The sequence below is a fragment of the Pollicipes pollicipes genome, unplaced genomic scaffold (genome assembly GCF_011947565.3).
Source record: "Pollicipes pollicipes isolate AB1234 unplaced genomic scaffold, Ppol_2.1 Scaffold_7262;HRSCAF=8765_pilon_pilon_pilon, whole genome shotgun sequence".
NCBI classification, from domain to species: domain Eukaryota; kingdom Metazoa; phylum Arthropoda; class Thecostraca; order Pollicipedomorpha; family Pollicipedidae; genus Pollicipes; species Pollicipes pollicipes.
In genome coordinates, this window is record NW_023597055.1 from 2,844,249 (window position 1) to 2,869,949 (window position 25,701).

The following is a 25,701-nucleotide window of genomic DNA, read 5'->3' on the forward strand; positions in this document are numbered from 1 at the left end:
ATGATTGCTGGTCGTCCAATCTGGCCCGGTACAGAAGCCACCCAGAGACATGAACAGGATACACCGGCTGTCATGATCATGTTCTTTATTTTTTCTGATGTCAGGAGTCAGCTGATGCTGGTGGAGAGGTGGAAGCTGACCTTGAGGCTGAGCTGGCTGCACTCAAGAGCAAAAGTACTCTCCCAAAGAAAGGAGATTCCAGCAGGTTGAAAGTGGTGCCAAAAACTGCATATTCATCAGTACTCAGGTAGAGCTGCTGGAACATTTTTCTCCTCATCAATGCATTACTTAAGCATTATTGCGTTAGTGTTGCAGCTTGTTTGAATGCATGGAGGGTCATTATAGCTTGTAAACTTTGCATACAATCTTAGTTCTGGTTTTAATTATTGAAATATCCTAATTGACTATGCAAGACAAGTGCCTTAAGTTACCTGTGTGCATTCTGATTGATGCAGTTACAATACTCATTGCTCTTAGTTAACATCTGCACCTGTGACATTGTGTACCAAGCCAGTTGAGAGTTCATCACCTCATGCTGGGTATTTAAAATTACTTTGTAGTTACTTAGCCTACTGATGATGAGCTTAGTGCTTCATTGTGTGATCCAAATCACCAAAAGGCCAGGAGAATACTAGGAAAACAAAAGAGGCTAGGATTTGGTGAAAATATCCTTGATTTTATAAAACTTTGATTTTCACTGTTGTCTGGGTCACCTACTCAGTAGACCTTTGAAAATTCTCAGCAGTCCAGAAACTGGTGCCATGGTCCTGGGCCTGGCTGCTGCACTGTGACAGTATACCTTGCCCTGGCCCCCCACCCAGCAAAATACCTTGGCACTGTCACCCCCTGAAACCCCAAACCACCTGACATATACCCAGTGACCTGATCCATGCATGGTGCCATGACCTTTCCACAGTAACCTTAACTGTGACCTGGTCCCTGGCTCCCACACTGCAACCTTACCCCTGCCCCATGACCTCACCTCACCCCATGACCTCACACTCATGCCATGACCCCACCCACACCCCATGACCTCACCCCATTGCCATGACCTCATGCACACCCCATGACCTTACCCACACCCCAAGACCTCACCCACATGCCATGACCTCGCCCAACACCCATGACCTCACCCACACCCCAAGACCTCACCCCACATGATGTGACATCACCCACACCACACAACCTCACCCACACCCCTATGACCTCATGTTCATCCCATGACCTTGCCACACTCCATGACCTCACCCAAAACCCCATGACCTCACCCGCACCCATGGCCTCCCCCATGCACCGAGACCTAGCCCTGGCGCCGTGCCGTGCAGCTGGAGCAGACGGCGCCGCTGGTGGAGCGCATCGCCCGCGACATCCGCCGCACGGGCGTGCAGCGCACCCGCTACCCTCCTGCGCCTGCTGCCCGTCCAGGTCACGTGCAAGGTCAGGCGCGCGCCGGGCTCCGGGAGGCGGGCCGGCTTGAGCGGCGGCTTGGGTGGGGTGGGGCGGGGCGGCCTGCGTGCTGGAGGGCCGGGCTGGCAGGGGTCAGAGGTGCTGTCGGGGAGGCGGTGGGCTTCCGGTCGAGGACGCCGGGCTCCGTCCGGTCCGCAGAACGGTGTCGGTTGGCGGAGGTGCAGTGACTGTAAGGCACGCGGGCGATCCTACCACACGGGGCGCGTGGCGAAGAAGCCGGCAGTGAACGTAACCCATTGTTTTACTGAGACGAGCGTACAAAGTGCCGCGGTGCCGTTGGCGGCTCGCGGCGACCTCTGACAACTCACTGACCAGGAGGCAGCTGCTGCCAACCCCTACACAACACAGCACGTCCTCCGCAGCTCCATATGGGGAGCAACCACGGGCCGCTGTCTGGTCTTATGTCTACTCAACACCAGGCGCCAGTATTACCGGCGTTTGCCTCGCGGCCGGCTAGGTAGTCGGCGAGGAAGACTTTTCGCGTCTCACGCCGCACCTTGCTGGCCGGCTTTCGGAGGGGGGGGGGGGCACAGGGGGCTTTGGTCACATGAAGGATCCACTTGTCGCGCGAGGGGGGGGGGCGGTCGGTACGCGCGGCTCCGCTCCGTGCTGTCGGAGTTTGCGGTCAGCACGGTGCGTCGACCCGCTGAGCCCGTTAACCCGCGGTCGTACTGCGACTTCCGCTGCGGGCGCGGCGTTTTGGATTCTCGCGGTGTTAAAACGATGTCATTTCGGGGGGGGGCACAGGGGGGTTTGGTCACATGAAGGATCCACTTGTCGCGGGAGGGGGGGGGGGGGGTCGGTCGGTACGCGCGGCTCCGCTCCGTGCTGTCGGAGTTTGCGGTCAGCACGGTGCGTCGACCCGCTGAGCCCGTTAACCCGCGGTCGGTACTGCGACTTCCGCTGCGGGCGCGGCGTTTTGGATTCTCGCGGTGTTAAAACGATGTCACCGCGACCGCGATGTCAGCCGTCAGCGATGTCACATTAAAACGATGTCAGCGATGTCAGCCGTCAGCGGTAGACATCACCAGTTGTGGATCCGTGTAATGTTTCATCATCATGTAATGTTTTTCATCATCATTTCACATCGTGTAATGTTTCAAGCGTCCAGTTTGAGGTCGGGGTGTGAGTGGTGAAGCGGCGACTGCGGCGTGCGGCTCCATGGAGTTGACGTGGAGAGCGGTGCATCTGAATGTTCCGGCGCTGACGGATGACTTGGTTATGAAGCACTGCTGTGCTCACGGCCGGCGATCTACAGGGAAACGTCCATTCTTCAGCGGCAGCGTTCTGGGAAATGAAAGCAGTGCACCTGGCGTTTCGCATGCTTCTCGCGAGACAGACACCAGGCGATCATGTCCCCGCATTTCAGTGACCATTCGATCCGTGATGACCGTTGGCTTTCTGCGTGCTGCTTGCTGGTGACAGTCGGGCACGGAGCGCAGGGAGACCCTGATCTTGTGATCTGCGATGGCTGTCGGCGCCGTCCGTCGGTTGGCCCGCCGCACCTGGCGCGCTGTTTTGCTCGGAGGTGCTTTTCTGCGCGCGCCTGACGTGCTGTTTGGACGGAGGTGCTGTAACAGCCCGCCTGACGTGCTGTTTGTGCGGAGGTACTATTTGCACGCGCTTGACTTGCTGTTTGGGACGGAGGTGCTGTTTGCGCGCGCCTGATGTGCTGTTTGCGCGCGTCTGATGTGCTGTTCACGGTGCTGTTTGTCGGCCAGGCCACGGAGGAGGATATTCGTGCCACGGCCGAGCAGATGATCAAGGAGGCATTCACAGAGCTGGGCACCACATACACGACCGTGTTCAGGTCAGTGGCGGAGCGGCCGCCGACTAGGCTCTCGGCACGGCCCGGTCTCCGCAGCCCCCTCCCCTCCTCCTCCCCTCTCCCCTCCTCCTGGCGATGTGCTTTCTGCAAGTCGTCTGGTTTGATGGCATGTTGTGTTCAATATACACGGTTTGCGCGTCTACCTCTATTGTTTAAGTGTCGTTTAAGTTAAGTTTAAGTTAAAGTGTGTTTAAGATGTATTCGCAAGCATTCTTATGCACGTAACAACATAGGTTGTGGGGAGGGGGTCATATAATCGGCGCACTTCTCGAATACGCCCCCCCTCACATCTCCACACCAGCAAAGTCCCGTACGATGCGTTGGCGGCCGCCGCGACAGCAGCGCCCCTGCCGGCAGGTCGCGGAACCAGTCGCAGCTGACGCAGACCGAGGCGCAGACGGCGGTGAACGGCCTGATCGAGGCCGTGTGCCCGACGGCGCGCCTCGACCACAAGACGCCGCAGCTCACCGTCGTCATGGAGGCCATCCGTAACGTGCTCTGTCTGGCCGTGCTGCCCGACTACTTCGCGCTGCGCAAATACAACCTGGTGGAGCTGGCGCGGCCGGCGGACGGCGCGGCGGAGGCGCGGGCGTGCGCGGAGGCGGCAGGAGTCGGCGGCGGCGCGGGCGGGTCGGCAGCGCCGGCCGCCGAGAGTGGCGAGAGTGGCTCTCCGCCGGCTGCGGCGGAGAGCGCTGCGCCAGAGCCGATGGTTGCGGCGGAGAGCGTGGCGCCAGAGCCGATGGTTGCGGCGGAGAGCGCCGCGCCAGAGCCGATGGTTGCGGCGGAGAGCGCGACGCCAGAGCTCCCAGCTGCGGCGGATAGCGCGGCGCCAGAGCCACTGGCGGCTGCTGGCGGCTCAGTGGCACCACCTGTAGCCGCAGACAGCGACCCGGCGCCAGCGGAGGACGCCGCTGCGGGGGCGCCACCCGCCGAATCGCCGGGAGACGCGCCGCCCTAGGCGGCCGGCCGTGCGGCGACAGGCGGTGCTGGGTCCGCCGGTCAGGCGGCCGGCGGCGGTGCGTGGCGGCGCCTTGACTGAAGTGGCCGCGGCGGGTATGAACGTGGTGACTTGCGTCCAAAGGCCGGGCGCGACCGGCAGTCGTCCCCATGCGGTGGGCATGTTTTAGCGCGGAAGCGTCGCGCGGTGGTCGTTTTTAAGCGTTTGAGAGGGGACGGACAGTTCGTGTCACAGCTGTGTTCAGGGCTGATTTCTGGAGGATAATACATTGTCTTGGTCTAGCTCTAGTCTAGGCTGGTGCAGCGCTCCTACGGCTTGGAGAGATCATGACGGAAGAAGAAAAGATATTTGCATAAGTAATAATTGACAACCGTGCAACACTGGCCGGTTCCACGACCGGTCGGTGTAAAATAAACGCCAGGAAATATCCGCTTAAAGTTAGAGCATGGCTGCCTGAAGCCGACTTACAATATGATGATAGCGTCAACAACAGCGCCGTGATTTTGTTGCTCTAGGCGCGTGGTACGTACGCGAATATGGTCTGAAGTGTAAAGTAAGGCACGCCATCCAAAACGGTATCGCCTTAATGGACTCGTTTATGGAAAGATGGCCGATCAGTCGTAAGTAGAGTAGTCGCTGGTAGTCTCAAGTAGCCGAGTTGTGGAAAGATAGCAGGGTAGAGTAGAGACTTGTGATGAGACGACGCGTCACCAAATGTGTAGGTATAGATTACGTATGCTGTTACGGTACGTCACATTCTTTAATTGCTACCGTCATTAATTTAAGAGGTCATGCACCTGCCATGTGGTAACGTTGGTGACGCCAGCGGCCGCCGTCAAAGTAACTCAGAGTCGATGTCCGAAATCTGCGATATAATGCACGCACAACATGGACCGCTTGGGTCTGGTATGAAACTGAAGCCTCACTCCGCTCTAAAACATTTGTCTGAATCTGCACCGCTCGGAGCTGGCGCTCTGCTCCCGACCCTGAAACATTTGTCAGAATCTGCACCGCTTGGAGCTGACGCCGCTCTGCTCCCCGACCCTGAAACACTTGTCTGAATCAGCACCGCTCAGAGCTGAAGCCGTTCTGCTCCCCGACCCTGAAACACTTGTCTGAATCTGTACCACTCGGGCGCTAATGCCGTTCTTCTTCCCGCCCTGAAGTATGTGTCTGAATCTGTACTGCTCGGAGGCGATGCCGCTCTGCTTCCCGCTCTGAAACACTTCCCTGAATCTTGACCGTTCGGAGCCGGCGCCTTTCTGCTCCCCGGCCGCGCACGCGACGGACCGGGCCAGCTCTGCGGCTCCAACCCGACCCCAGTGTGTGCGTGGAGAGGTGGCGGTCGGTCGCTGGCGGCTGCCGGACGCCCACGCGGCCCCGCGGTCGAGCCGCCCCGCGGAACCAAATGACACAGGATCCGGAGGCACGCCCGGAGCTTTATTCGACCGACGGGGACGGGACGCTGGGCGGGGCGTCGCAGTTGGTCGGAGCTACGTCGATCGATCACATCTAGGCACAGGTGGCGGGATTGCCGGTAGCTGAGCCAGACACATCACGAGCGCGCGGTCGAGCGACGGAGGCGAGGCCAGCAGCGGACTTCACCACCAAGCCTGATCAGGAGAGCGGACGTTATAACAGCGGACTGCTTCGCGGACTGCCTCACAAACTGCCTCGCGGACTGCCTCGTGCTGCATGGACAGGCGGGCGTGGCGGCATGGTAGCGGGGGACACGGAACGCGTGCAACTTCCCGACAGCAGGCGTCAGAGCGGAGTGGGCGTCTTCCCGTGCGGTGGTGCACACGCTCTGGGAGGCGCGCGCTCTCGCTACGAAGCGATGGGAGACAGGGGGCAATTCCAGCTAAGCGCGCCGGAACTGTTGACGCTGTCGAACGCTCACCCCTGGGGGCCTCTGAGACCCGGGCCGGCGCTACACAGCAGGGCACAGCACGCCGGCGCTACACAGCCGCCAGCTCATGCCCCTTCCGCACTGGGGGGGGGGGGGGGGGGGCGTACAGTATCGCGTATTTGTATGTAACGCGTATCTTCGGTACAGTGTCGCGTAAACCTGGCGTCCCGTAGGCGGTCGCTGTTACGCTCACAAGGTCACGCGAGAAGAACTGAAAGATCTGTACAATGTGCTGTTGTGATAACTAGATAACAAGAACCCACCCGATTCATCGAGATGAGATTGTGATGTGACGGTAAATAGACGAATGCGGTTTATATCACAGTATAGTCAGCCACCTGCCAGTGAGCGAACGTCTATCGCCTCCACTGCTACTCCACACCAGTATTCACAGCACCTTCCGCTCCTCCGAGGGAAGCGCGTGTGTGTTCTTCACGACAGCACCACACCAAAATCCCAGTGACGTCACCAGATCGCGGCCGGCCCGGAGGAGACCACGAGGGTCTGGTCACGCTACGAGTCGCCGCCTGGCCGGCCCACTACGAGAGCTCCGACCGGCGCGGTCCTGACGGCACCGACGGAGCCGACGACCCCGTTCGCCTCCTGGCGGCCTTCTGACCGAGGTCACCAAATGCGCCCCTCGCCGCCTCCTTGGCCAACGACGAGCAGGTCGGGCCAGCTCTTCCATCGTCACCAGTGCGACCCATCACATCACTTCAAATTCCCGCCGCCAGATGGTCCACCGACTCGGTTGGACGGCTATCAAGTTCAGCCTGTTCAGTCCGGCCGCTCGACAACCCCTCGGCTTAGTTCTGTCCTCGGCCGCCAGGCGGCCAGCGGGGTCAGCTCCGTTTCTTGGCGGAGGCCATCCACCGGTTTACTGAGCGTCGACGCCGGGTTCTGGAGCGGCGCCAGGCGGAGCCGGCCGTCAGGGCTCTCCTGCGCCACCGCCGCGGCCTCGCCTCCCGCCGGCGGTGGCGCGGCCTCTCCAGCCAGCGGCGGCGCGGCCTCCCCCGCCGGCGCCGTCACCTGCATGATCTCGTGGAACACGCGCGCGCGCTCGGCCGGGTCGCGGATGCTGCTCTCGCCACCCAGACTGTCATCGTCGCCGTCGCCAGCGGGGAGACGCACGCGGAGGCGCCGGCGCGCGGCCGGCGGCGGTGCCCGCCACAGCGCCTCCTCGCTGGGCACGGCTAGCTATCCGCGGCCGCTGGCCGGCGAGAGCAGCATCTCAATGGCCTCCTGCGTCATCGAGGTGTCGAGCACGTCCGGCGTGGGCGCCAGCACGTTCACCTGGGGCCGGTCCTCGGGTCGGAGGCGACCTTCTACCTGGAACAGGGGGCGCGCACTGACTCAAGGAGCCCTTCGACGCGGCCGACGCCGCAGCGAGCCCGGTGGGACGTCGAGGCGCGGACGTGTGGTGCGGATGTGGTCACGCGACGGCGACTGGTGACGAGCTAGGCGCTGGGTCTGTCAACCCCGCCTCTCCGCGGTAAAACATGCTATAAAGCGCGGAGCTCTGACGCACAACCAGCTGGCAGCAAATGTACTGCACCGCTAGAGTACAGCACATACAGTACAGTACAGCACAACGAGGACCAGCGCCTAAATGTTTTTTTTAAAAAAAGCGTATCAAACATCTCTGCCACCGGAAATCTTTTGTGCTCTGCCACTTGCTGGTCGAAACGTGCCGGCGGTCATCCCAGCGCGGCACACGTACGTCAAACGATGGCTTGTACGATTCGTCGTCTTCGCCGCCTTGTGCCTGAGAGCGAACCACGATGGGCGAACGGTAGGCGGGGGACTTGCTGTGGGCGGGGGACTTGCTGCTGATGGGCGTTCCCGGGTCGTCGCCGTGGAAGTGGCCGAAGCCGTAGTTGATGAGCCCCTCGTCGATGTAGTGTCCGTCCTCCTCGTCTGGAGCGGGGTCGGGGGTCAGGCTGGGCTCAGGCGGGGTCAGTTAGGGTCAGGATGGAGCCGGACGGGGTCAGGCAGGATCAGACTGGGTCAGGCGGGGTCAGGCGGGGTCAGGCTGGGGTCAGGCAGTCAGGCTGTGGTCAGGTGGGATCAGTAGAGGTGAAAATGGGGTCGGACGGGGTCAGGTGGGATCAGGCTGCGGTCAGGCAGGAACAGCTTGGGGTCAGGTGGGATCAGGCGAGGTCAGGGTAGTGCAGGAGGGGGTCATCAGCGTGTCACCTGTCGAAATGTGGGTCGCCGGCGCGGTTCAGGGCTGGGACGACGCCAGGGGTGCTGACAGTAAAAACCGACACAAATAAGCTGAATGCCAGGCTGCCATGAGAGTTTAGCTGGCTCCTATGAAATAACTGAAGGCTCGGTGTAACCCTCGACAGGGTGGGTGTGGTATGACAACGCGCGTTTTGGAACAAGTAAAACCAATAGCAGCAGCACTTCCAAAGAGAATATCTGTATGGATTTCTGAAGCCAAGGAAAACAGGACGTGGTTAGGGATGAGTTAAGTAGATATGTAGCTAACATCACGCTGTTTTTTGTTTCTTGAAAAAGCAACAATTCGTGTAACCGATCAACTGTACCAGGGCTCCATGGACAAAGTGATCCCCCCAGGTCGGTCGGGGACCCCTAAATGCCCAACAGACCCAGGCCGTTTGTATTTTTCATGACAAACATGATCCCCAAGTGGCCAAAGCTTCTCAAATCAATGTTTTTGTGACTGCCAGCCCGTTCCGAGATCACCATGACGCTGACGCGAATCGAACTCCTCGTTACGTTAGCAGTTTGCATAAACCTGCGTTCGCTATAACGCGCCCTGAGGCGACAAAACCCCGCTGGCTTTGCGCCGACCTGAGCCCAGCGACCTGACCCCAGCGACCTGACCGCAGCGACCTGACCCCAGCGACCTGACCCCAGCGCCCCGAGCCCAGTGACCTGAGCCGGCGCTACTGACCTGAGCTGAGGTCCTCGGTGAGTTTGATGACCTTCTGCCGCCGCACGCACACCTCGACGCTGAGCAGGAGCACGACGATACCGCAGCCGGCGAACACGGGCCCGATGAGGATGAACGGGTCCTCCTCTGCGGACGGGCGCGCCGGGCGGTCACGTCGCGCGCGGACAGCCGTCGATGACGCGGCAAATACGGTCACGTCGGCTGCCGACGCCGACCGACGGAGGTGAAGGGTTTCCGGGGACTGGCGGCAGCTCCAGCCCGGCCGCGGGATGGTGGCAAGGTTTGGCGGACGCCGACGGCAGCTGTTGAGGCGTTTGATGCGGGCCAGGACTTCGTTATGGGTGAGGTCCAGACAGCGCGCTGCCGCACGTCTCTTTGGCGCTGGTGATATTGACTCGGCGCGGGTGTATGGTCCCGCGGTATCGAAATTTGACTTGTTCGTTCACGCTTGCCACACAATGGTTGTATAAAGTTATTTCGTCGCTCGGTGGATCCGTTTCTTTCCAGTCGGACCGTCACATTTACGAATGGTCGTCACGGCCGACTTAGGCTTTGTACCAGGACGCTGGTGAGCCAGTCAATATTGAGTCCTCTGTGACGTCATATTCCAGGCCGTTACGAGCCCACTGCTGGATAACGGCCAGCACGGACATCATTACCTGGGCCATGTGGCCTGTCCAGGAATTCGAAGCCCCAAACACTGGGTCGATCGTCGCCGTGGGAAGCGTCACTGCTGTGCGAGTAGGCCCCCCTGGTGGGTCATTTAGACGATGCGGAACTGACTCGGCCCGCCCACCAACTACGACACTGACTCGGGCCTCCGCAGACCGACTGAGAGCCTGACTCGGGCCTCCGCAGACCGACTGAGACCCTGACTCGGGCCTCCGCGGACCAACTGAGACCCTGACTCGGGCCTCCGCAGCCCGACTGAGACCCTGACTCGGGCCTCCGCAGACCGACTGAGATCCTGACTCGGGCCTCTGCAGACCAACTGAGAGCCTGACTCGGGCCTCCGCAGACCGACTGAGAGCCTGACTGACCCAGACCTTGGCGGGCAGACCCTGACCGTCGCGGCGAACAGAACTGGCTGTCGCGGCGAACAGAACTGAACAGAACTGAACTAGCCCCCAGCGGCCTGCTTCGAACTGTCGACCCCGAGACCTGCGAGTACCTGCGAGCTGCGAGCGAGTACCTGCGAGAGAGCGAGCACCTGCGAGCTGCGAGCGAGTACCTGCGAGCTGCGAGCGAGTACCTGCGAGCTGCGAGCGAGTACGTGCGAGCGAGCGAGTACTGCCCGACCTCCACGCGGGTCAGACAGGTCACCGAGCGAAGCGTGTACTTACTGCCGAGGACGAACCAGGCGGCCAGGAACATGCCGAGTCCCGCGGCCAGAATGAGCAGACCCGAGGTGACGACGCAGCCGATGATCTGGCAGTCGGCCACCTTGCGGCGCCGCAGCGCCATCTCGCGCCAGTTGACCTGCGGACGAGCGGCGCGCCGGCGCGGGTCACTGGAGGCGTCGGGGGGTCGGGACGCGTCGGTCCGGCCGGGCACGCCGACATGGGAAGGTCAGACGACTGAGGGGTCCAGAGGGAGGGGTCCTGTGATGTGGAGATTGCCTGTGGGGATGCCACTGACTGTCTGGGAAGAGTCCACTGACTTAGAGGGTTAGTCTGCCGGGGCACTGGCAAAGGTCTCCGTCTGAGAGAAGGGGTTTCTGAGGGGTGAGCGTCTGCCTGGAGGAGTCCGCTAACTGAAGACATCCGTCTTGGGGAGACCGCTAGCTTAGGACGTCCGTCTGAAGGAGCCCAAGAACCAAAGACGTCCGCCTGGAGGAGTCCGCTAACTGAAGACATCCGTCTGGGGGAGCCCGCTAGCTTAGGACGTCCGTCTGGAGGAGCCCAAGAACTAAAGACGTCTGTCTGGAGGAGTCCGCTAACTGAAGACATCCGTCTGGGGGAGCCCGCTAGCTTAGGACGTCCGTCTGAAGGAGCCCAAGAACCAAAGACGTCCGCCTGGAGGAGTCCGCTAACTGAAGACATCCGTCTGGGGGAGCCCGCTAGCTTAGGACGTCCGTTTGGAGGAGCCCAAGAACCAAAGACGTCCGCCTGGAGGAGTCCGCTAACTGAAGACATCCGTCTGGGGGAGCCCGCTAGCTTAGGACGTCCGTCTGAAGGAGCCCAAGAACCAAAGACGTCCGCCTGGAGGAGTCCGCTAACTGAAGACATCCGTCTGGGGGAGCCCGCTAGCTTAGGACGTCCGTTTGGAGGAGCCCAAGAACCAAAGACGTCCGCCTGGAGGAGTCCGCTAACTGAAGACATCCGTCTGGGGGAGCCTGCTAGCTTAGGACGTCCGTCTGGAGGAGCCCAATAACTAAAGACGTCCGTCTGGAGGAGTCCGCTAACTGAAGACATCCGTCTGGGGGAGCCCGCTAGCTTAGGACGTCCGTTTGGAGGAGCCCAATAACTAAAGACGTCCGTCTGGAGGAGTCCGCTAACTGAAGACATCCGTCTGGGGGAGCCCGCTAGCTTAGGACGTCCGTTTGGAGGAGCCCAATAACTAAAGACGTCCGCCTGGAGGAGTCCGCTAACTGAAGACATCCGTCTGGGGGAGCCCGCTAGCTTAGGACGTCCGTTTGGAGGAGCCCAATAACTAAAGACGTCCGTTTGGAGGAGCCCAATAACTAAAGACGTCCGTCTGGAGGAGTCCGCTATCTGAGTACGTCCGTTTGGAGCGGGCCCGCCGACATCCAGGGTTGCACGATATCCGGTACGGTTGCAGTACCGGCCCGGGAGGGTGCCACTGACCTGCGTCATGTCCCGCTTGAGCGGCGGCGGTTTGAGCGGGCCGCCCTGGTGGTTGGGGGTGAGGATGGCGCCCTCCACCTGGGTGGTGTTGCCCTCACTCCTCTTGTTCCGGTAGTACTGGAGCATGCCGTACATGGTGGCCGCTGCCGACATCGTGGTCCTGGTTACCCGCCGCGCAGGGGCGGAGTCAGCGTCGGCCGCGGGGAGGCGGCGCGGCGCACGGGCGACTCCAGGCGAGGGTGAGGGACGGCTCCCCCCACCCGCACCCCACCCCAAAACGTGACGTAGTCGATGAGGGGGTCGCAGCCAGCCATTAAAACCGACAGCACTTCCGTCCTGCAAACGGGCAGGCTGCGACGACGGGCGGCGTCGTCGCCCTCGACGGCTGCGGCCGTTGTTAGGGCCCACATCGACCGGACGGGCTGTTGACGGGGCGACCGAGGAGCGGGCCCGGCCAACTCCGCCGGCTCGGCGGGCCCGGGTCCGGGTCGTGAGCCTGTGACCCCGGCGGTGGCGCTGTCGCCTGCGGCGCAACGAGGAGGTCGGCTGCAGGAACGGCCGCGAACGGGCCGGCCGTGGCGGAGGAGGGCCATTTGGGGACCTGCTAGTGGGGTGCCTGCGATGTCTCATACATTAATTTGATATTTCTGTTGAAATGTTAAGAAAGTTAAGAATGCTATTGCGTGGATTCGCAGCAATATCAGAACGTTTGGAAAGATGGCGGGTCAGGCTGGCTTATAAGCTTGCTTTCATTTTTGCAATGCTGCCACAGGGTGATACACAGCGATTTAAGACAGAAACAGTGAGGAAAAATATTGGGTTTAATATTAATGCTAAATTTTCCAAGTTCGCCGACCCCAATCCGCTAATCCTCTGATTTGGTATTTGAAACAGAAAGACACAAGCTGGTAGAACACACATCACGTATTGTCGAGCTTACGACCAGGGTTAATGTCCACACGGCAGTTAAACACATCAAATCAGTGGCGTTTGAGCAAGATATCACAGGTAGGTAGAGCATAGTTGGGTTTTCAGGTTCGACAGAATATCTAAGGTTTGTAGGATTTAGTCACAACAGAGGCGCCAAGGAGCGAAACAGATGATATACAGTTCTCGTATGATAGGATTTTGTGTACATGGGACAGTGGGACAGTTCTATATGGGACACTGTACTCCCTTGTATTATAAATAAAGGGAGTACATTGCCATCTATCACACCTCGGATGTGGTTGGAAGTACCCATTTACAAACACTTGCCATAGGTTTCATAGAGCGCATCTTCGGGGCTAAAATGAAAACTGTAGTCAAATTGTAGAACTCTGGACAAATGTTACCGCTTAAATGCACGGATACTTGACGTAAAACGTACCAGTGCATCCCGGGTTACTGTCGCACCAATGACCATACATATAAATGTCATTAATCATACGAGCATACGCTTGAACTGATCTTGCCAGGATGCTCAAGCCCTCCACGTTGTCCCAGATGTCACAGCTGGCATATCTCATTCGTGCGGCTGTCAGAAGCAGGGTTTTTGCACGGGCTGAACACTTGTAATAAATGTAACAATAGGCGTTTTCCTAAACATGAACAGGCACTGTGACAACATTTGTAAATCCGATGTTCTTTTGGACCATTATACAACTCCGATGTTGTGTTCGTGGATGCTGGCAACGGTGTTCCTGATAACAGCACCAGCTGTAATTCTCATCCTGACTTTGGGAAAGGCCGCGCTTTAATTCCTTCGATTGATTGGAGATCTGCATCAAACAGGTGCACTGAAAACCAAACATAGATATGACACTAGTACTAACTTTATTCCTCCGAGAAAAACCAGGACTACGAAATATAAATGAGTCGATATTTCGGCAACGTGCCTTTATCGAAGCGAATATCATAAGTGCTAGTCGTGAAAGTGCATTCCTTCTATTCGTTTCGATAAAGGCATGTTGCGCGAAGTATCAACGCATTCAAATGTTCATTTTCCTCAGCTTTTTTCTGCTAGGAATAAGGCTATTACCACTGTCTTACCTATGTGAATAATGTTCCTCGCAAATGCACTTAACAGCTCACGTAATTGAAAACCAAACAAATAATACTTCGATTGGCCCCGCTGATTCTATCCTGGGAGGGCCAGTGACTGAGCTCGATCTCATGCGAATCACCTTCTGACAACTGGTGACGTTTAACACGCACTCGGGTGGGGGTCAAATTGCCCCCCCCCCGAAGGTTTTTCCAGAATGGTTTCCGAACGGCGCGGCGTAGCCGCGCCAAATTTTGCACAGCTATAGGCAATTGAATAGCGGATCGTTTGACATTTAGATGCACCTTCTAAGGTTGCTGACCTATGGGAGGTCAAAGTCAGGCCATGGTTTCAGCGAAGACAATTTCTAGGGAATCGTCCAATCTGATCCAACAACAGAGTGTTAGACAATTCCATACATTTCTGAGATGCTTTCCTAGGTAATAAAACAGTTGAATGAGCAAATTGCAGTAACCTAAGGTCAGGTATAAAGGTCACACCAAGGTCAAAACCAACCTGTTTTGTTACCCTGGGACATGCTGTATGGGACAGTTTCTGGTGCTCATTTCGAATTTATTGGTAGCAGGAACCGCATTATACATCCTCCATGGACTTCTTATAGGTCAGAAGAGGTCATTGACCTAAAATAACCCAAGTCAACATTTTGTTTTATGAACATACTGCCTAGCGTAATCTTTGTCGCCTAGTCAAATGTAAAATTCAAAACAGTCTTGTATGATTTTGGTCGCCTTGGCTTTAAAAAGGTCAAAAAAGGTCACAGACGTTGAATGTGCATTTCACCTTTTGCTTAGAAACGGTTATCTAGATTCTGAGGGCACTTTGGAGACCAACCTGCAACTTGACCTTGGTGGACCTTTTTAACCCAAAGGTCATGACCTAGGAACCTGAAACTTTGACCTAAGTGAGTTCACGTGCGGGTCAATACACCTTGCAAATTTGGTGTCTCAAGCCTTCTTAGTTTCCGAGATCTCAGAGATCTCAGGGGGGTAAAACTGACCCCCCCCCCACCCGAGCAAAGGGTATCTAGCCGGCCACCAGGGCGCGTGTTAAGGCGGATTACTTGATCGTCGCTGAATTCTACGTTACTGGTGCTCAAATCTGGCTTTCGCTAATGAAAAAGACCAGATTTATCTTTACCTAATTAATATCGCACGTTTGACTTCAGATGCATCAACCGTTATGAATGGCCTATGCGACTGACTTTAATCCAAAGAGGCAAATGCCGATTAGACTATCGTGTGCATTATGCAAGCTTAAGCTGCATGCCTTTACGACACTGTGCAATATCTCACAAAATGCTGAAGCATGTCCTAGGTTGAGACTGAATCCGTCTTTAGTTACAACTTGAACCAAAATATCATAGGTTGAAGTTTGGGCGAGTTGTGATGCAGGATTCTGTGTACTATGCCCGAAATCTCCAGACCGAATGGGGTCATTGGCCTTTCATTTGCTCGAAATGACCACTGGGGCGCAATATCTTTCGGCTTCACATTTTTCATAATCTGGGGAGGAAGCGTGGAACAATTGCGCAGTTTGTCATATCACGTGTGGAACGCATTGAAACATCTCGCTTAGAAGCGCCAAATTGCTACATGTATTTTTCAAGCCTCCAACCTTAAGATGAAACCCGATATACCCGGAGATTTAAAACCGTTTCAGAGTGGAGATAGGTTGGGGAGTTTGTAATCTCCGCGAGTCTTTTAACGTCCCACCGACATTTCGTGCAGTTCAAGCCAGACATAGGCGACGCACGGGACAGCGACCAAGCCCGAAATCCGCACCGCACTGGAACCGGACACCAGTCGGACACTCACGTGTGGGTCTTCCGCGGGGAGGACAGTGGGTCACTGCGTACGGCTCACCCTGCCTGTCTTCTGCTGCGTACGGCTCGCTCTGCCTGTCTTCTGCTGTGTACGGCTCGCTCTGCCTGTCTTCTGCTGTGTACGGCTCGCCCTGGCTATCTTCTGCTGCGTACGGCTCGCTCTGCCTGTCTTCTGCTGCGTACGGCTCGCTCTGCCTGTCTTCTGCTGCGTACGGCTTGCTCTGCCAGTCTTCTGCTGCGTACGGCTCTCTCTGCCTGTCTTCTGTTGCGAACGGCTCGCCCTGGCTATCTTCTGCTGCGTACGACTCACCCTGACTGTCTTCTGCTGCGTACGGCTCGCCTTGACTGTCTTCCGCCGCGAACGCCTCGCTCTGCCTGTCTTCTGTTGCGAACGGCTCGCCCTGGCTGTCTTCTGCTGCGTACGACTCACCCTGACTGTCTTCTGCTGCGTACGGCTCGCCTTGACTGTCTTCTGCCGCGAACGCCTCGCTCTGCCTGTCTTCTGCTGCGTACGGCTCGCTCTGCTTGTCTTCTGCTGCGCACGGCTCGCTCTGCCTGTCTTCTGGTGCGAACGACTCACCCTGACTGTCTTCTGCTGCGAACGCCTCGCCTTGACTGTTTCCTACTGCGCGGCCGGCATCGTGCGGCCGCCGTGTGATGCCGGGGCCGGCCGGCGCCGCCGTCCTGCCGATGTTATGAGCTCGCGTACCTAGCAACGGCCGTGTGTTGCCCAGGCGAGTCGCGCAATGAATGGGTCAGCGATTATCGCATTCGATCGGCCTCAGCGTGAAAGGGCTTCGTCCGGCCTGAGCATGGCCGGGCTGAAGCCGCACCTGTCGGGAGTGCTGGTGAGTAGGCTGTACGCGTGGGTTTGTCTGTCGTTTGTCTGCCTGCCCATCTGTCTGGATGTCCGTGTGAATATTTCTTTTTTCGTTCCCATTCCATCTCTCTAACTCTTATCTCGTTCCTTTTCCTCTCTCTCTCCCTCTCTCTCTCTCTCTTCCCTCTCTCTCTCTCTCTCTCTCTCTCTCTCTCTCCTCTCTCTCTCTCTCTCTCTCTCTCTCTCTCTCTCTCTCTCCTCTCCCTCTCCCTCTCTCTCCCTCTCCCCCCCTCTCTCTCTCTCTCTCTTTCTCTTCCCCCCTCCCAACTTCCTACATGAGTCCATGCCTGTTCTTGGTAGTGCCGTCCTGCACGGTGTTGGTTACCGGTTCTGCTGGTCCCTTCACACCCATCCCCGCCCGGGTCCGCAGCCGCCCGGCCGGTTAGACTGCCCCGCAGCACTCCCGGGCGTCGGCGGCCCAGCGGATTCTTCACGCATCGGGTTCGTGATGTAAACTGCTCAACGATAGGTGACTTGAATCTGTCTACGAGTGCGGTGTTCAGTCGTTTTCATGTGACTGAGCGTTTTCTAGCCCTGATTCCCCAATTGTAGGCAGACTGATGGAAATGACCTGACATGGGAGGTGTGAATCTCTGAAGATAATTGCGAGTGATCAACAACCACATGCGTGACTGAATATCCTTCCTGCCAGACTGAACAGCCATCTACAGAATATGTTGTATGAATAGACGGGACAGGGTTCACCGATGCCATTGCGCCTTTCTATGACCTTGGATGCTTAGAGTCTCGGTAAAGACCTGGCATGATACAGGAGCCGGCCCTGTATAAGAGCCCCGTGTCGGCCATCCACTCCTGATCATCGCTGACATTCTCGGGAGATCGGGGGAAGATAAACCACAAAACACACTGACGACCACTGAGCCGGTCTGCGAGCCGTAGGTGTACACTCTGTGCTATTTTGACGCTTGAGCCCGAGATCACCAAACATCACACAGACCGTGTAGGAGCGGCACCGGAGAGGGCGAGCAGGTCTCACACGTCCTGGCGAGTCCGAAGGACAGTTCAGGATCGCCAGATGTCCACTGAGATGGAGGGGTCGTGCAATGTGTGGGTTATTGGCTGCAGGTCGTGAGCGCCGTGGTCGACATTTGGGAATTTTTTATGAACTCCGGCACGGTAAAATGTTTTCTTGTGTTTGTTTCACATGAAACATGAAGCATGAAACATGTTTCACATGTTTGTTTCTTTAAAATGTTTTCATGTGTTTTTCATGTGTTTCATGCACAAAATGTTTTCAAAAATGTTTTCACGTGGTAACCATGCGGGAAGTAACACCAGATCGGCTAAATTGGAAAACCAGATGGATGCAGACTTGTATAGATAATAGGGTTGAAAGTTCACGTGAACAAAGGGTTTTCGTGTGATTAAAAGGAAAAATGTATGCAGATTTATTTTACCAGCACTTTTGCTGCATGTTCTCACAATAGCTCGCATTTGTAGCTTGAAGTGAGATACAGGTGAAAAACCTCCCATTCCAAGGTGAGCGATTAGCAGAGCTCGCTGGTGCCGGGTTTTTGATCATTTTTTTACATTTCAGCATAGCTTGATTTCCGGTGCCCGAGGGTTCGCTTCGGGGATCCTGCTTAGCTCTGTGGGCACCAGGACACCGACGGAAAGGTGGGACGCCGCTGGGCTGAGAGAGCGGGTCTGGTAAACACGTGTCTGCCCAGCAAAAAAGCGGACGTTGTCTCGTGCGCATGGCTCAGAAGGCGTGTGGCCGCCGTGGTGGGAATAAAATGCATCGTAGAAACCCAGTTGAAGAATCTGACGAATTCCACGATGCCTAGTAATTGTAACCAGGGACATCGTTATCGATCGCAAATCGATCGTAGGGAATTTCCGCGCGTGCACTACCACTACCGCTACCACTGCGACTACGATTACCACTACCACTACGACTACCACTGCCACTACCTACGCTGCATGACCTTCAGCAGTCGATGCGCCCTAAAACCCCTACCACTACCTACCACCACTACCATGCTTGCCAAGCCTCTACCCCTCTCATATAGAACTCACTCTAAATGCAGGCTCAGATGCGGACTTCCAAGGGACACGGCGTCGGGCTCACATGGTGCCTCTGTCGTGCTGGCGGCAGCAGAGGTCTTGAGAGCGCGAGCACTGGATGATGTTGAGGACCCTCCTGCTGCCGTGATCAGATTCAAAGCGGTCGCCGATTCAACACTGCCGGGTGGCTGAGGGCCATGTCCTGGTGCGCTGGCTCCCTGCTGCCGGGACACTGTTGGGGCACCGGTGGGACACTGCCCCCCCCCCCCCCCCTGGGGTGACGCACAGACCGGCTGCTGCTGTCGGAGGCAGCTGTCTCGCACCCTCGCCACGCGCGCCCGGCAGGGGCGTCACCAGGAGCCCAGCTCGGGGAGAGAATGTAGCGACACCCAGGCTTGTCACGCGTACCCGGCAGAGGCGCCACCAGGCCCCCCCCCCCTGGTGGAGGGAGTAAAAGTAAAGCACCTGACGTCATCTTGCCCTCCGAGGTCTCGTTATTGAGCACGGGGTGAGGCGAGCGAACTGCGCGGCTGTACGCAAACGCTGCCCTTGGTCGGTCGCGGCAGGCTCAGAAACGGTCGGTACAGCCGGCGTAAGCTCGGCTGAGCAGTGGCGTAGCCAGGGATTGGCCCAGGAGGGCCAAATTGGGCATTAATGAAGTCTTCTTGACAAAGTGCTCTTATTGCATCGCCTGTGACCTGACTTTCGATGAGGTGATCTGGTTATGCCGGGGCCTTATTCTCACGTATCGAAGCCCATTTGGAATATTCTAAATAGCTACGTGCGTCTTAAACTGCTAAAAGGGACTAAAACCTTCGGTTCTGAGGAGCCTCCGCCACGGCCAGCCGGGATGACCCCCAAAATCCCGTTCCCATAGTTACGTCACTGCGGTCAATAGGTCAATGCTGTGACGATCGAGGCCAAACACTATGTTAGGTGCCAGAAAACACGGCGTGTGCAGGAGTGTGAGGAACAGCAGTAGGGCCTACTATGTCTTTGTGAACATTTAGTAAGGCTTTTAGCTCCAAGGTTCAAGCGCCGGTTTAAAATTGACAGCGTACTCCTGCCGTTGTCGATTTGTAATCATCAAATCATCATCTGCAATCAATGTAATGTAATGTAATGCAACGCAATGTAATCAATGTAATGCAATGCAATGCAATGCGATGCGATGTAATGTAATGCAATCAATGCAATGTAATGCAATGTAATGCAATCAATGCCATGTAATGCGATCAATGCAATCATCCGCAATCAAATTCATCGATCAATCTATCGGTGTATTTCTAGCTCCGCGTTCCAACTGCGGATCTAAGATTAACTTCGCGTCCCTGCCGCTATCCATCTGCAGAGTATGGACCAGCCAGTCGACTCTAGCTCGGACTCAGTGGACAGCGTCCTGAGGCGGAGCTGGCGCCCGTCGGACATAGCTCCACCGCCGCAGAGCCGGACAGAGCTCACTCGCCGGTCGATTCAAGCACACAGCGGCCACGGCCAGGCCACGTGACCAGCTGGTCATCCACAAACAAGTTTTTAGTTCCGTCTATGTTCCTAGCAACGCATAGGTCGTGGTGATGCGGGCTTAGGTCCCTCCCGATCTGGCCAGGTTTTGAGGCATGGGCTGTGGGGTTAAGTTGCGGTGCAGTGAATTCCGCTCGTGAGAATGAAGCTGGGTCTTGCCCCGGCACGCAAGCTCACCTCCGCGGGTCGCCCAGACCGGCGCGGCGGTCGACGTAGAAGACTGCAGCTGCAGCAGTCGCGTGGGAAAAAACAGGAAGATGAGAGACTGCGTCGTAAATGGCCACACGGCTGCCCCCCCCCCCCCCCCTCCCTCGCGCGCCGACAGCTGGTGCGGAGCTGGTGCGCCGTTTGGCCGGGCGTGTCCCCAGCCGACGGCACAGGTGGCGCCGTTTGGTGACGCGCGTCCGGCCGCACCTGGCCGCCAACCGCTAGCCTGCCGGCGACAGTGGCGCCGTTCAACGGACGGTTCGCGAAGCGGTGGAAGCTTGGATTATGCTCCGATGTAGTGCGATATTACATCGGATCCATGCTGTCCCACACATCATTTCCGCACGGTTACCAGGTGGCACTGCGGTGCCGTAGGATGGACTGGAAAATGCAAAGCTCGACTAGTGAATTTAAATTATTATGATTACTCCAGCGGCCAAATAGATATCACTTAGTAGTGCATCCGGCGGTAAACGTATTCGCTGGCGTATCTTTGTAAGGATCTCGTCATTTTCACCGCTTGGTTTTCACGATTTATTTTGCAAAACAGCAGCCTTGACCCTGCCGCTGCGATTACAGCATACCGATGTTTGATAAAACATGAGTAAGCTGCAGCGTACTCTCCAGATCCCCCTGGCATGTATTTTTGTCCGATCCGTCTCTTCGTAAAAAGATAATTTGCAATATTTTGATCACAGCATGGGCTCTATGGCACACAAGCATGCTGCAGCAGTAGGGTATAGTGGGTCTAGCTTTTATATGGGCAATCTGTCCCTTTCTTGACAATGCGACTGCGTCAAATAAGCCCCGCGAAATGTAAAGTCCGAATGGGTGGAAGTGTGGCATTGATTTGCCCAGCTGTCTGAGGGACGCGTCGCAGTTTTCTCCCACCGCCCTGCTGCTCCTGTTAAGTTCAAAACGAGTTTTTGTGACTGAAAGTCACTTCATGAATAAAAAACCGAACTTCTTAATGAGTAGTAAAATCTTCAAGTTACTGCAAACTGATAGCCTAACGAGTTTGCCTTGTTTTTTATCTCTGGACCAGGTAGATCAAATTGATGTAAAACGTGTCTTGCATGCATTATTGTCAGAACCTGACATGAGATGGTCAGAGCAAATTACTACGCCGTGATAGGGGTGTAAGTGTAGGAATGGCATTGAACGGTTGTTACCTTTCAAAGGCCGTATGCGTCTGCATGGTCGTGTGCGTATAAATAGGTGCCAGGAACGTATTTCTGCAATGTCATGCGCAAAACTTCCAAAGGCTTCTTTTCTTTTTTGTCCACGATCAGCACGTTTGGTTTGGACACAGAATTAATGAGCTGCAAGTTCTGGTGAGCTTGCTTTGTTACGCAGCGAAGTACCATGGACGCTTACTGTTTGCATTATCTCGGGGCACATTCAACACCATCTGTGGGATTCCCTGCCCGATCCGAATGCCGAGATGCCGTGATTTCCTGGCCGACCCGCATGCCGGGATGCCGTGATTCCCTGGTTGACCCGAATGCCGGGATGCCGTGATTCCCTGGTCGACCTGAATGCCGGGATGCCGTGATTCCCTGGCCGACCCGAATGCCAGCAAGCCGTGATTCCCTGGTCGACCCGAATGCCGGGATGCCGTGATTCCCTGGCCGACCCGCATGCCGGGATGCCGTGATTTCCTGGCCGACCCGCATGCCGGGATGCCGAGATTCCCTGGTTGACCCGAATGCCGGGATGCCGTGATTCCCTGGTCGACCTGAATGCCGGGATGCCGTGATTCCCTGGCCGACCCGAATGCCAGCAAGCCGTGATTCCCTGGTCGACCCGAATGCCGGGATGCCGTGATTCCCTGGTCGATCCGAATGCCGGGATGCTGTGATTCCCTGGCCGACCCGAATGCCGGGATGCCGTGATTTCCTGGTCGACCCGAATGCCGGGATACCGTGATTCCCTGGCCGACCCGAATGCCGGGATGCCGTGATTTCCTGGCCGACCCGAATGTCGGGATGCCGTGATTCCCTGGTCGACCCGAATGTCGGTATGCCCCGACGGGAACCGAGGGTGATGTGCTGACCACTAGGGACGTTCAAATCCTGCTCTCCACATTTCCACTCCGTCTGGAGCGCTATTATGCGTTCCAAAAGTTCAAGAACACGCCACTCGCTACCACTGCCAATTTTAGATCTCACCATGTTCGCCGCCGCCGCATGTCAATACTGCCGCAAGTTTTCTGTGTTGCGCTCTTCTTTAACTTCAAAACACACCACGCGAAGCCCTAATGGGAGTGCAGCGTTGCCGTAGCAATGAGATTCGCCGAAAACCTACCGCATTCCGAGCGTCATTTTGCCGTACCCACTGCGATTATTTTCGCTCGACGTGACATTCCAAATGCCGACATTCTCGGCTTGTCCAGCGGTTATCGGCGCAACCTGAGTCGCAAAAACTCGTGCCGGGCACATGAATCTACGAGGGCACGTCGACCAGCGTACTGAAATTGAATTCGTGCCTCTGCATGCTCGGGCTACCGAGCTTTGGTAAAACTAAAAAGGGTGAAAAACTAGCCAAATGGACATAACGGGGAAGTTTGTGTTGGCCGCTTCTGTGCACGTGGCACGTGGTACGTGCTTCTGCACCTCGGACACCAGGCGATTCCCTGTTCGTCTGTCTAACGGTAATCCAAACGGTACTGTTCACGCACGTAGTCTTACAGGAATAGGATATGTGGCAAACGAAAGTGTATCGCGTACGAGCACCCAACCAGAAATTTAAATAAAGCGCCTCTGTATCGGGGCACGTAGAGCAACGTGCCGGATATTGTGAAACTTTTTATCTAAAATACAGAATAACCGTGATACAGCCGATGCTGAAACCATTGTTATTTCGGTTAGATTTTTGGGCTATCTTGATCTGTGCGGCCACGGATATTCGGTTCGAAACACGATGACACGCCAGCCACGCATAAAAAGAACAGCATTCCTGAATCAAACATGACCAACAAAAGTGAAGCGTTAAGTCTGAGCTGACTATCAGACCTTCAGACCCAGTCTCCCTTACTTACTTTACTTTAAGTCCACTTTAAGTCCTTACTTTAAGTCCACAGCTTGCGAAACAAGAGCTTTTGCCATCTTATTACAGCGCCCTGTCCCGTAAGCAGCCCTTAGAAAAACTAAATCCCATCTGAAAGCCGGAGCTGCACCAGTGTGGATTACCCTCTGCACTAGTGCAAGATTGTAACTGGTGACAGGTGCACGTGAGGCCACGTGCAAGAGCCCCCGCACCGAGAGCGTAACAATCATAACCTCGCGCCCGGTCGCCGCCGTGGCGCCTCGTCGCTGAATCTCACTGACAGGCGGCGAACGGCACTCGCTCCACTTGTATTTCCAGACGGTTAAATAAATAGGTACAACAGCCGGCGCGTGCGGCCGGCCGAAATCCGAGTTCCATCTCACCAGTCGCCGCTCTCACCAGAGAGAGCTGCATCTCACCAGTCTCAGGGACCGGTCGCTGCTCCTCGCACCGTCCCGCCATCCGTGCGTAAGATACCATGTCGCCACAACCCCCAAATCGCCCACGCTTGTCGCGCCGAAGACGCCCAATATGGCGCAGAATCCACGCTCTGGCGAATATGAGAGAGAGTTCACGTCATTCTTGCGAGGTTTCCATGAATAAAGAACGCGGTGGACTGTGCAGTTTCGGCATCACTGACAACAAATCGGTACAGAGTCTCGCACTTTCGCGACAGTATGTTCACGTCACCCCATTCGCATAAACGCAGAACGCAAATGGTTCGGAAAAGTATGAGTTACGCGAGAACGCGCGCATACCTCCATCGCTATACGCTCCCCACGGCCAGCCAACGACCAACTGACGCACATAACTCCCCGACCTCTACACAACTTCTTGTATCGCACATTTCCACCGTCCAGGCAGCCCAGGGTCGGTCGGAAGCCAGGGCGACTGCTGACACCAGCAGCGCGCACCCCCCTGCATTGCTCGCCTCATCTTCTGGTAACAGCACTTCGCTCACATATTTGTCACTATCGACTCGGCCGGACAGAGGGAGGACACACGGTGAAAACAGCACGCGGACTGAGCTCCACGAAATCCCGCTATTGCACACGCCTCGATAGAGGCTACAGTGAAGCAAGTGAAGTCAGTGGCTTCCGCCATCCCGTCCACCAATCGGCGCCCGACACGCGAGACAGGTCGGTCACGCGACACGAGCCGCCGCCGTCGCAACCCCGCGCGCGGCGCCAGCCGCCACGAGGCTATGACGCCCGCCAACTCTAGCCTCTAACCAGGCATCCGGCGGTGCCAGCCCGCGGGCAGGCGACCACGACGGCTAACCGCGACAAGACGCGGCGCAGTTGCATTGTGCAGCATCAGCGCTAGAGCGCTGTACGCTCGGCTGTGTTTCGAGGGGACTGGTTCGGAAGGTGAGAGATTGCGCGTTGGAGACCGACACAGCGCGTGGATGACACCGACAGGGGCGCGCCGCAGAGAGCGCGTCGAGCCTCACAGATCGGCGCCCGGCGCCCGGCACCGCCAACACGGCCACTACGGCGCGCAACAACTGGAAAGACGCTATTCATACGCGTAGTCAATGCGTGTAGTCAATGCATGTATGTACAATTTCGCCTGGCTGCGCCGGGTGCAGCCGGGACCGGCCGCCCCCACCGCGCCCTCTGACGGCACGACCGAGCCTGCTCCGGAGCTCGCGCGCCCACCCGTGCCCCGTCACCCGCCGCCGCGGGGGTGTCCGGAGACCGCCGCGCCGCGCCGCCGCAGCCCGGCCGACCCGAGCGGCCCTCGGCGGCGGGGGCGCGCCGTCTCGGCCGTGGCCGCGGGAGCCGGCCCGCCAGCGTCAGCAGCTAGCGGGGAGCCGGCGTCAATCGCCATACGCGTGCAGCCGCACCTCCTCAATGGCCTTCACCCACTCGAGCGCGTAGCCGTCCGTGTCCTCGAGGTAGTAGGTGCGGCCCGGCTGCAGGGGAGGGGGGGGGGGGGGGTCAGCGAGGGGCGACGGGCAGGCACCGCTGGCTGGGTCTCAGGGCGGGGCCAGCCTGTATCCCGACATCGGGCGGCGTGCATGGGTACCAAACACGGAGACAAGGCTACCAAACACGGAGAAGCAGCTACCAAACACGAAGACGCGGCCACGAAACGCGGAGACGCGGCTACCAAACACGGAGACACGGCTACCAAACACGGAGGAGCAGCTACCAAACACGAAGACGCGGCCACGAAACGCGGAGACGCGGCTACCAAACACGGAGACACGGCTACCAAACACGGAGACGCGACTAGGAGACACGGAGACACGGC

At 57.1% G+C, this 25,701-nt stretch overlaps 3 protein-coding genes across 8 annotated transcripts in view; 1 reads left to right on the top strand and 2 right to left on the bottom strand.

The window, feature by feature from the left end:
• The first annotated feature begins 1,405 nt into the window (after positions 1-1,405).
• LOC119114278 (skin secretory protein xP2-like) lies at positions 1,406-4,275 on the top strand. Its single transcript, XM_037238475.1, has 3 exons — positions 1,406-1,437; positions 3,189-3,277; positions 3,653-4,275. The coding sequence occupies exons 2-3, from the start codon at positions 3,225-3,227 to the stop codon at positions 4,251-4,253; spliced, it is 654 nt and encodes a 217-aa protein (XP_037094370.1). The 5' UTR covers positions 1,406-1,437; positions 3,189-3,224; the 3' UTR covers positions 4,254-4,275.
• A 3,053-nt stretch (positions 4,276-7,328) lies between these two features.
• LOC119114303 (uncharacterized) lies at positions 7,329-18,923 on the bottom strand. Of its 4 annotated transcripts, none has more exons than XM_037238500.1 (6): positions 18,731-18,923; positions 11,893-12,035; positions 10,429-10,564; positions 9,086-9,211; positions 7,883-8,079; positions 7,329-7,491 (listed from the first exon to the last, which is right to left on the bottom strand). In XM_037238500.1, the coding sequence occupies exons 2-6, from the start codon at positions 12,025-12,027 to the stop codon at positions 7,360-7,362; spliced, it is 726 nt and encodes a 241-aa protein (XP_037094395.1). In that variant the 5' UTR covers positions 12,028-12,035; positions 18,731-18,923; the 3' UTR covers positions 7,329-7,359. The 4 variants fall into 4 exon arrangements, with proteins under 4 accessions (XP_037094395.1, XP_037094393.1, XP_037094394.1 ...); XM_037238498.1 differs by having other exon boundaries at positions 18,679-18,923; XM_037238499.1 differs by lacking the exon at positions 18,731-18,923 and adding an exon at positions 15,751-15,823.
• A 4,808-nt stretch (positions 18,924-23,731) lies between these two features.
• The window catches only part of LOC119113667 (3-phosphoinositide-dependent protein kinase 1), a 36,766-nt gene continuing 34,796 nt past the window's right edge, over positions 23,732-25,701 (bottom strand). For all 3 annotated transcript variants that reach the window (XM_037237951.1, XM_037237949.1, XM_037237950.1), the window contains one exon: positions 23,732-25,360. In XM_037237951.1, coding sequence (XP_037093846.1) covers positions 25,265-25,360 — 96 coding nt within the window. In that variant the 3' untranslated portion in view covers positions 23,732-25,264. The remainder of the gene's footprint in view (positions 25,361-25,701) is intronic.